The sequence below is a fragment of the Hippocampus zosterae genome, chromosome 3 (genome assembly GCF_025434085.1).
Source record: "Hippocampus zosterae strain Florida chromosome 3, ASM2543408v3, whole genome shotgun sequence".
Lineage (NCBI taxonomy): Eukaryota > Metazoa > Chordata > Actinopteri > Syngnathiformes > Syngnathidae > Hippocampus > Hippocampus zosterae.
In genome coordinates this window covers 23,130,505-23,141,164 of record NC_067453.1, presented here as the reverse complement: position 1 = coordinate 23,141,164, position 10,660 = coordinate 23,130,505, and the positions used below count along the sequence as shown (strand labels likewise).

At 41.9% G+C, this 10,660-nt stretch overlaps 2 protein-coding genes across 4 annotated transcripts; one reads left to right on the top strand and one right to left on the bottom strand.

Annotated features, from left to right (window-relative positions):
• The first annotated feature begins 358 nt into the window (after positions 1-358).
• alkbh3 (alkB homolog 3, alpha-ketoglutarate dependent dioxygenase) lies at positions 359-5,169 on the top strand. Of its 2 annotated transcripts, none has more exons than XM_052060517.1 (10): positions 359-477; positions 715-871; positions 960-1,054; positions 1,149-1,183; positions 1,273-1,320; positions 1,816-1,919; positions 2,797-2,885; positions 3,085-3,306; positions 3,519-3,617; positions 3,828-5,169. In XM_052060517.1, the coding sequence occupies exons 2-10, from the start codon at positions 796-798 to the stop codon at positions 3,969-3,971; spliced, it is 912 nt and encodes a 303-aa protein (XP_051916477.1). In that variant the 5' UTR covers positions 359-477; positions 715-795; the 3' UTR covers positions 3,972-5,169. The 2 variants fall into 2 exon arrangements, with proteins under 2 accessions (XP_051916477.1, XP_051916478.1); XM_052060518.1 differs by having other exon boundaries at positions 382-477; positions 791-871.
• lysmd4 (LysM, putative peptidoglycan-binding, domain containing 4) lies at positions 4,743-9,722 on the bottom strand. 2 transcript variants are annotated; one of them, XM_052060519.1, is made up of 3 exons: positions 9,598-9,722; positions 7,923-8,213; positions 4,743-7,077 (listed from the first exon to the last, which is right to left on the bottom strand). In XM_052060519.1, the coding sequence occupies exons 2-3, from the start codon at positions 8,202-8,204 to the stop codon at positions 6,580-6,582; spliced, it is 780 nt and encodes a 259-aa protein (XP_051916479.1). In that variant the 5' UTR covers positions 8,205-8,213; positions 9,598-9,722; the 3' UTR covers positions 4,743-6,579. The 2 variants fall into 2 exon arrangements, with proteins under 2 accessions (XP_051916479.1, XP_051916480.1); XM_052060520.1 differs by lacking the exon at positions 9,598-9,722 and adding an exon at positions 8,762-8,818.
• Between the last annotated feature and the right edge of the window lie 938 nt (positions 9,723-10,660).

Below are 10,660 nucleotides of genomic sequence, written 5' to 3'. Positions count from 1 at the left end.
AATACTGTATACTACAGTCATCTAATAAAATTTTTTAAACGTAAACTTTACTTTGTATTTTACAGTAAATCTAATTGTTTAAAGTAAAACCATGCACTTGGGCAGTTCCTTTCGATTTTATATAAATTCCCGACTTGTAACATTTACACGAGAGAAAAATATGCTTCATTCGGAAAGAGCGGTATAGAATGTGTATCATTTCCAGATAAAGTTTCTAAACTCGTGCATTTCAATTAAAAAAAGATAAAAGGCAAAAGAGCTTGTAAAATACATTTAGATAAAAACAATCATGTTCGTGGCAAAAACATCTAACAAAAAGATTAGCTAAAATAAATTAAGAAACGAAACGGCACTATACGTCTACATCTTAGTTCCGGGTAGAGTTTATTTTGATGTAACACATCAGTAATGGCCGGCCGGGCTGATGAGTAAATGTACCTCCTTTGGATTCATGATTATATGTTCTTGTTCTCTCAGGCAAGTCATTTTACTATTTAAGGATTAGTAAACTTGGCACTTTCGTTTTTGTGTGTGTATTTCTAGTAACATGCACGCCATCGAGAGATGCGTTTCAATGAGAATTGGAAAACTTGAATTGTTGCAGTAGTTCACAGTTTAAAACAGAAACTCATAAACTATATAGACTCATGATACTAAAGCATTTCATGGCTTGAATGCATTTTATAAAATAAAATGGATGTTTGTATCTTACAGGCAATGGTAACCAAAAATTCACCACCTCGAGAAATTTGAATATCCCCCCCGATGACCCTAACCTTTCCCTGAACAGGTGTGATGTCAGATAAACGCCAGCGTGCTCGGGTGCAGGGTTCCTGGGCTAAACAACTGCCCAAACAACCGAGGCCAGCAGGTACTTACAAATTAAAATTATTTATGTTCACTCAAACCCACTTTAAAATTGTAGTCTTCAATGTGTCATCTTTTTATTTGCCGTGTAGTTCCTCCCAGCCAAAATGCCACTCCAGCTGTCGCATCCTGGGGAATACATCAGCAGATAACATCTGCAAATTTTGAGTTCCACCAGCCCATTAAGGTCTTTTTGCGCATGAAAAAAAAAGAAATTCCAAGAAAACTGAATCTGAAAGCAGAAGCTTTACTAACAAGACATGTATTTCTCTTCTTCACAGCCCGTTAGAGATGTACCACCAGAGAAAGTTATTGAGTAAGTGTTGGATTTGAGTAGACTGGCTCATAATGTTTGTGTAATACTACTTCTAGTATGTATTTCTGTTTCTATTATGCTTTCGACAGCCAGGCAGGTGATTACGAAATCAGCCATGAACCCTCAGGTGTGTCAAGGTAAGCAATGAAATCAATTGAAATGTCAATAATGTGTACCCACTCAAAAAAATTATTTGGGGTGCGTGCTTAGGTAAGAAAAATAGCACTGTAATTGTTTAAAAAACAAATTAGATGTGAATGTTTAAAAAAATAAACATGGGTACTGAAGGGTTCTTGTGTTAGATGTGTGCCTTTAAGGGGAATGTCTTCAGGGGTCTGGGTCAGCTTGGACGATTAGTCGGCGTGTGAGTGTCTGGGCGTGAGTTGCGGCATACAGCAGCTCCTTGCGAGTGTTTTCATTTTGTCTTTTGGGGTTTGACTGTTTGTACTGTTTGTGACCATGGCTCTCTTTGGCTTCATAAGAGGACATTATTGTTGATTTATAGGCACTCTCGTTTTTATTTGATTTTGTCAACAAAAAAGATTTGTTTTCAATGTAGATTTATTTGTTTCCCTCATTTTTGTTCACGCTACAAACCTTGAATATGATATGTGTTTGCCTTATGCGATCAGATTGCGACTGGTGCCCAGCTTTCTTCCAGCAGACAAAGCCGACTGGATATTCAGTAAACTGCTGGCAGAGCTTCCCTGGTCACAAAAGACCAACGTCCGACAAGGTGGGTATAAAAAAGTCAACATGATGACCACCACACGCTCATCGAGTGAAAACATCACATTTTCACGTTTCGCTTACATTTCAATGTATTAAACGCCTTCATAGACCGCAACATTGCACAATTAGGACCAGTGTAACTTAGCAGTGTGCAAAATCTTTTACAGTAAATTATTATTGTATAATTTAAAAATGTGTATTCCTACAATCTACCAATAAAAACAAACAAACAAAAAAAAACAATTACCCTTGCCTATCTTTGATCTTGGCCAGTTAGGGTGATTAAAAATTATTGTGACGTGTCATCACACAAACCTGACATGCCAGCATGAATAAACTGGAGTTTAAAAAAACTTATTTTTACAGGAATAAAGAACATTTTTTGATGAGGTTTTTTTTCTCAAAAATAAACTGGAGTTAAAAAAACTTATTTTTACATGAATAAAGAACATTTATTTTTTGTATGTTGGTGGGGGCTATTTCTTTTTATTCATTTCAAATGTGACTTTCCTCCATTATTAAACTTTGACTTGAAAATAATATTTTGACTTGATCTTGGGAAAAAATGCATTTAATCTTGAAAACTTGTGACTTTTCACTCTTCCAATAAAATTCAACCATGAGGCATTTTAGAATATCACAAGCAAGAAAAAATAATAATAAGATGGTCGTAATTATGCCCTAAATTGCTCATATTTCACAAATGTTGCCAGTGTGTGTATGTCAATTTTCTGAGCAGAAATGAATGCTCTTATTTTTCATGCATCCTTTCATACGGCTCCTACGTGCCTGATTTTGTGCCTGAAATGATGTTGCAAAGGCTAATTGTGCCTCGCCTCCCCCCCCCCCCCCCACCCCCCACTTCCCCCTCACTGCTTTAGGTGAGGCCTACGCAGAGCCCAGGCTGACCTGCTGGTTTGGAGAGTTACCCTACACTTACGCTCGTTCCACCATGGCCGCCAATACCAAGGTCTAAAAACATGGAATACATAACCAACAAACACAGCATCCACACACAATACAGTATAACCTCCCCCCCAAATGTTTGTAATTGTATCTTGCTACCACAAGATGGCGGCAAAGCGCCACCTGTGTGTATTTCTCAATTCACTTCAACCAACAGTATTTGACACCTTGCCTTGTCCCACTATCCCGCTATCCCCCCCTAGTGGCACCCGCTGCTGTTGAACCTTCGCCGAGCGGTTTCCGAGGCAAGCGGCGTTGGCGGCGGCGAGCGCTTCAACTCGCTGCTGTGCAACTTGTACCGAGACGGACACGACAGCATCGGCTGGCACAGCGACGACGAGGCCTCGCTGGGCCCGCAGCCCGTCATCGCCTCGCTTAGTTTGGGTGACAGCAGGGTGTTCAGCCTACGCAAGAAGCCGCGTCCGGTCAGTCACACACGTGCACGCACAAACATTTGAGTTTGATTCGTTTTTTGGAAAAAAAAAAAAAGTTTGCATATAATCTTGTTTCTGTTCTACAGTGTCAATGTTTCAACAGGTTTGAGATTGATTGAGCTAATCTGGGATTTTCAAATCACATCCTGTGGGAATTTGTGTTAGTGTACAAGCAAAATTTGTTGAGATATTTTTTGTCACAGGAAGAAAATGGTGACTACACTTACGCGGAGCGTATTAAAGTTCCTCTGGGTCACGGCGCTCTGCTTTTGATGGAAGGAGCCACGCAGGATGACTGGCAGGTAGGTTTCACCAATAACTCCCAACATACGTTAGATAAATGTTACACACTGCAAATCACAAACATCGTCTTCAAGGTCAGAAATGATCAAGAGCCCCGTTCGTTTGAAAGGCTATGCAGTGGTTAAAATCCATCGGAAGTCAGTTGGCTGACCCTGATTCGTCCGCGCCTCACTCGGTTGATTTTGATGGCCGCCTCTTGTGCTTCTCAGCACCAGGTGGCGAAGGAATACCATGACCGCGGCCCCCGCATTAACTTGACCTTCAGAAGCATCTTCCCCGAGCCTCAGGGCCACCGGCCTGGCACCAAGTTGCGCTTTACCGGCCGCCAAGCGGACGTGAATCTCACAAATTAGAACCCGGCAACAAAAAGAACTGTACCGGTTGAGATTTTTCATTTTTCTGTTTTTCCCAAAGAGCAAACCCGAACCACAACTCATGTGACCGGGATGATACGGTGTGTTTTACACTTGATCAGAACTGAATTGTCTTGTTTTACTTAATGAGTACAAGAAGTGGCACGTACTGACATTGAGGAAAAAATGAGTCTAATCACCCCCACCACCCCCTTGTCGAAGGAGTGCATGTTTACTTGCAATAAAAAGAAATAAATAAAACGAATACTTTTAAGACATTCAAACTGCCAAGTGGTTATTTGAAATGGAATAAAACCCTTATTGTGATATTATTTTCTGTAAAATAAGTAATAAGTAAAATAAAATAAGACAAACCACAAGTCAATAAAATCCGATGAATAATCAATCACATGTAACAGTGATTTTCGATGTTGAAAAAGGGATGTTAAACTAGTTATACAATGTCATCATAAATTTAGATCCTTGTAGCATGTAAAAAAGGCACCTTTGCTTTGCCCAAACATGGTACAACCCCGTCACTTTTACTTTGGTTGAATCCGTTGTTGGTTTACCAGTTGGACGATGGTCGGGAAGACTGCATCTCTGGAATCAAGAAACCTTGCCACCCGGTAATTAATCCATTTGCTTCAACTACTTGGTGACATTGCAAATAGTCTTTTGCGCCGCTTGAACTGATCACGTGTTTTAGCTTAGCTCGTGCTTTCGCTCAGAGAGCTGACACTCGGAAGGAAAAAAAAAAAGACTCATTAGTCACTGTCAAGATTCAATCCAGTTTGAAAATCACCCCCAAAATTGTCATTTGTCTATGTTTGATGCTAATCTGTTACAATGTAGTCAAAACTCCCTGAAGTCTTACAATGTCCAAAAAAGGTGTACATTTCAGAATTTGCATTTAACAGAAGAGGTTGAAGGCACCCTTGGGTGATCATTTCACACATAATGTCCACATTGGATCAAGTTACAACCTAAAATGCAGAAACACATCCATTATTGCACTACCTTGTTCTTTTGGAAACACAGTTCACACGTTTGGCACACCATTCGGGTCCACTCGGCACGAGCAACAAGGCTGGATTTAAACTGTGTGTGTCAAGTGACTCGTTTGGGATAGGAACCACGCCAATGTCGATAAAAACACTTTTGCACGGAATAAGGCCTCTTCCAATTGTGTTTCATTCCCCCCACCCCCAAAAAAATTGCATTGCATAAGTCACAGGTGTCAAAGTCGAGGCCCGGGGGCCAGATTTGGCCCGCCACATCATTTTATGTGGCCCGCGAAAACAAATTACACGTGTCAAGTTCCATGATGCTTGCTAAAGTCTGAACCAAAATGTCAAATTGTCCTATGTAATCCACAATAACAGTCATTATTCTTGACTTCTGATTTAAAATGAGTGAATCATCATTTTGTTTTGCGCTGTATGTAAGATGTGGAGGGGATTAAACATTTTTATGGTTTACCAAAATTCATAACGGCCCTCCGAGGGAAATCGGAACTACAATGTGGACCGTGACAAAAATGAGTTTGACACCCCTGGCATAAGTGATACAGTCCACTTGAATCAGAAATGGTCACTCGGAACCCGTAGTGTGAATCCAGCCTTGGTGAACAATGCAAAAATTAATAATCTCACGCACACAAAAACATAAATTAGCTTTAAATACAGCAGCGCACAGACTCATTACATACGATCCAACACACAACTGTCGCTTTACTAGAACACAGTCAAGGCACAGTAACTTTTCCATACTGTATATCCATGGTTCACTATTCACCAAATTGTTCAACATTTCTAGGAAATTATAACGGCGAGCTATTTTTAGACTACTGATGTGGTCCTTTGGGGGCTATCAGGTGCGTGTGGATTACAGTGATACAACACTAATACTTGATGCCTCGTTGTTTAACCAGGTAAGGCATAGGTCTTAAGTCTCTCATTTCTAATGTCGACCTGGGGGCAAATTAGGGTTCAGTCTCTTGCCTAAGGACACTTCAACAGCAGGCAGTCAGAGACGAGAAACCGACCGCTGACCCTTTGGTCATTGGGTGATGCGCTCAAGCACCTGAGTCACAGCCACCTTTCCGGATGGCACCGAGGCACTACTTTTCTATTCGATGGTGCTTTTGATTCCCCTTATTTCGACATGGTTCCTTGTCACGAAGATGGCGCCGCAGCATTACTTTTCGATTGTCCAAGTGTTTGCTGCCTCTGTCATCGGAAAGCGCACAAAAACCGTGAAGAAGTCTCAGGAAATAAAAGAAGGTTTCACAGAACCAAAAATGCACGGAGATAAAACTCAATATTGAACTGCCAATGTGGTGGAGAACACTGTCGCTAGAGATGTGTTTTTAATTAGCTACGATAATTCAGTGTGTCGAATGAGGTTGAAAATACGAAATAATTACCGTGAAATCGCACAAGTAACAGTAAAGAATAAAACTTTTGTTGGGTGATGAATTTAAGTTGACATGAGTGCAACTGGTTGTTGAAAGGCGACTTAAAAAACAAAACAAAACCCAACAACAACAAGGCGGGTATTGCACGTGATCAAGATATTCAGTTTCACGAAATCCAAACGCTGCGTTCTATCCTGGTTCGGGTGCACCAGTACCAAAGGAGCCGGTCCCAGTCCTGTTAGGCGCGATGGAGGAGGTGACGCTGCCACCTGCTGGTGAGGCTTCACCGCCGTGTTGCGTTTTGAAGTAAATGATGTAAAACAAGGGCAGGATGATGCCGATCAGCAGCATGGCCACCACGGCGTTCCACCACTGGATGCCCCAGTCCGCTCCCTGACCCTTCTGCCCTTTGACGACGGACCTTTTGGAACCGCCATCCAACAGATCCATGTCAAAGTCGTCCGAGTTCGGGATCAGCTTCTCCGTGTCGTTGTCCACTTCGATGAGGAAGTCCATCACTTGGTGTCTGTTTGGCTGCGGCTTGACTGGCGTTTCCTTGAAAGAGTTACTTGGGCTGGCCTCCAATTCTGTTAAAAGGCTGTGCTTGGGAACGGGAATTTTGATGGTTTTTAGTGCAAATAAATCCTGCTCCTGCATGAGGTTGTTCACACGCTTTATGTCTGCCACCTGTTCGAAAAAAGAAGTACCAAATTTAAGCTGGTTGAAGTTCAAACGTTGATTGAATAAAAAAAATATGTATAGACTGTAATATATATATATATATATATATATATATATATATATATATATATATATATATATATATATATATATACACACACACACACACAGAAAAATCTGTGAATATGCAAATTCACATGAACTGTAGTTTTAAGTTGTCTTATCACTATTTACCACTAGATGGCAGATGTAACTGACTCACCCTTCGACGGGTTCTTATACTGCCCTAAACATGAGTAGGCCGAATAATTTTTGCTGATTTGGAATAATGTGCAGCACTTAGAACATCAGTAATATTCAAATTTTCTGTTTTAGCGAAAAATGCACAAAATTAGTTCCTGCTCTAAAAATCGGATTGCTGTTCAGCAGTCTTGTGACATCCTTGAATGGTAATTTTTACACAAGGGAGTAGTATATTAAAAGCATGTGTTTTGCACACATGCACATATTTTGTCCTTATCTAAAATGGCATTTTTTTCATACAACTGGTCGTTAAGTATGTGGTCCTATGTGGGCCCTCAGTCGCACTGATGGAAAAATTAAGCACGCTGCCAGCATTCATATTGCCCTTCCCTTAATTCAAGCCAACACTTTCGCAGCCACAGATACTACAAGTAGAGTATGTGAGAATGGCGACCCCAAATGGACAAAACTAATGACCGCACCTCACACGCACATGATTGTTTGAACAGGCAAAACCAAATTTCATTTTGCTTAAATCGGTGGGATGATCGGCAAAATATTTTATTCTAAAAATATCTGCTGGCTGTCGCCCTATATCACTCCCCTACCTTGCATCCGTACTGCAAGGCCAGTTTATTGAGATTGTCGCCGTCCAACACGTCACGTTCCAGCAGGTGAAAACTCCCCAGCCTGTCCTGCTCCAACTCTTGGAATGCCCGAGGTCTTATTTCCGTCAGGCCCAGCTCCTCCAACTCGTCCTCTTCCTCCTCATCCGATGACACAGCTGTGCCGTTGGCTTTACTCTTGAACATGTAAACCTGGCCATCGGCGCTGGCGTGGACGTCCACCGGGGCCTGGAACGCATGCGACACATGGTCCCCGCGCCGCATCGTTTAACACTAGCCAGGAAGAAAAACAATTTGATGAACCAGTCATCTCAAAAAGAGTTGCTAGAAAAGAATAAAGGTGGTTGTCTGTTCACTCAGTGCCTTACTTTTTGTTTTTCATTGAATTGTTTTGTATTTATGATGTGGAGGTGTTTCTGCGCTCACAATCGTGTGGCTCTTAAATCTTAAAATTATGTTTCCGATCATATGGGAACATTTGCCTGGTTGGTGCATTTGCACGAATGTTTTTTGCCTCCTGTTGATGAGAAAGCGCGAAATAACTCGTGAGTGTTTCACAGTTTTGACTAATTTTTACATTTGTATGACTCTTAAACGCATGTCATAAAACATTGCATGAACAGTTGAAGGTTTCATGATGGCAAGCCTGACTCTGGAATGTATTATTTATGGGAGGATCTCCTATTGCAATGTGACTGCACTCTTGTGCATTTCTTCAACGTTAATATTTAAAGGACAGTGGGGTTTAAATGTAATTGATTGACAAGACACAATAGCACATTTGTTAGCAACATAAGTTTATCACAAAATTTAACGATTACCTGTACTTTGAGAGAAATCATGCCGTCAAGCCATATGTGGAATTGCCCGAAAATTACGTTTAACGTTTGCAACAGAGGCCAGAGGGGATGTTACCGTGGTAACATATTTGACTCGCTTTGCACTTGGCTGGTAACTGCCTGCCTGTTGCTCTGAAAACAATAAAAAGGTGAACAGAACTACAAGTCACTCAACTAGAAAGATTGAAAAAGACGATATTATTCATATTTTATATTAACACGTTCAACTGGGGAGGCACGGTGATTGTTTGCTCGTCTGCCTCACTGTGCAGAGGTGAAGGGTTCTATTCCGGCTAGGGCCTTCCTGCGTGGAGTTTGCATGTTCTCCCCGTGCCTGCGGGGTTTTTTTCCTCGGTTTTCCAGGTACTCCGGTTTCCTCCCACATTAACGGAACACTCTAAATTGTCAATCGGCGTGACCGTGAGTGCTAATGATTGTTCGTCTATGTGTGCCCTGCGATTGGCTGGCAACTACTTCAGGGTGTCCCCCGCCTACTGCCCGATGACAGCTGGGATAGGTTCCAGCACAACCGCAACCCTCGTTGACAAGTTAATTAGAAGATGGATGGATGGATGTTCAACTGGTAGGTAATACGACGTTAGGCCGGACAAGTGCCACTTCTGCTCATGAAGCTTGGCGCCGTTTGACGTCAGCGACGCGTTAGCCAGTTAGCACATGTAGCTCAGTTAGCCTTATTAGCGCAGTACTCTCGTAACGTGTTACCCAATATGACGTGTGTCACTTCAAGATGACATTTTGTCTCCCACGCACAACTACAAAGTCGCGCACACTGTCGTAGGCAGCTCCAATGTAGTTACCTTAAAGGGAAAAGCAACAAAAGGCACCACACTCGTGATACTCTCCAACCCCTCCACCAGCTACTTTGTGCTAACTAACTTCAAGTTGGCGTGAGTGACGTGAGCGAGCAATCCTTCTGTGGTACTCTAAAAGCGGACTCACTCGGCCGTAAATTCACTACCGCCCCTCTGTGTTAAATTACCAGAAATGCAGCCTTTTTTACGAGCTGTTATTTAATTTTTTTTCCTCATGCTTGATTGAATACATTTTATTCTATTCATTTAATTATCATAGCCGCCAAACCACTATGCATTTAGTTTAATTTTACAGCCCCAACCGCAAGCCACTGTCAGCCATACCTCCGGCTGAAGCTTGAAACATCAACCAATGAGTCAAATTTGATTTAAATAACACTTTCGTCACATGAAAATGCAATTCGACGTGTATGCGTATCCTTTAGAATGGTTGATTCTCTTCTATAACCCAACATGGATTCACAACTCCAGAATCCCCATTGGTGTGATTAGAATCCCACTGAAATATTCTGACAGAAACCTGCAGCCGTTGCATCTGGCAACCAATCTTAACCATAAAAGACGACTGCAGTATTTTCGATTGAGTGTCCTGCAGTTTCAGACTCCCAAGTCTCACGCTTCCACCTGTGCCACCCACCGACCGTTTTTCCACCTCTGCTACACAGTACACGCCTCAGCCTTCTGCTGCTTTACATCTGTTGCGCTGACCAGACGATCCTGGCATCTAGTTTGGTTGGCAGGCTTATGGGAGCGGCAACTGTGGAATATTTGGCCAGAGGCACTTAACAGACGCCGTGGTCGCACATGTCTGAGTCAGGCATGCATGACGACTGCTGGTTATAAGATGAAGTGTTTGTGAGAGTTACACACATACAGTATGTGAATGTGAACAGCGGGAGAGAGGGGGACCGGGTGGTCAGACCCGAGAACTCCTTTTCTACTGACCTTCATTATATCATAGCATTTTGTGTGTCCAAAGCAGAATTCTCGTAATCAACGTAAAAAAAATTCCAAGCATGGAAGTGTGTTACTGCAACTACATATCATT

Bases quoted from the DNA above. Each gene is read 5' to 3' on its own strand.
- alkbh3 (XM_052060517.1), top strand. From the start codon at position 796: ATGTCAGATAAACGCCAGCGTGCTCGGGTGCAGGGTTCCTGGGCTAAA. The intron at 1,184-1,272 runs GTAAGTGTTGGA...TGCTTTCGACAG, and splicing joins CCACCAGAGAAAGTTATTGA to CCAGGCAGGTGATTACGAAA. The intron at 3,307-3,518 runs GTCAGTCACACA...TTTTTGTCACAG, and splicing joins TACGCAAGAAGCCGCGTCCG to GAAGAAAATGGTGACTACAC.
- lysmd4 (XM_052060519.1), bottom strand. From the start codon at position 8,204: ATGCGGCGCGGGGACCATGTGTCGCATGCGTTCCAGGCCCCGGTGGAC. The intron at 7,078-7,922 runs GTAGGGGAGTGA...TTTTTCGAACAG, and splicing joins CCTTGCAGTACGGATGCAAG to GTGGCAGACATAAAGCGTGT.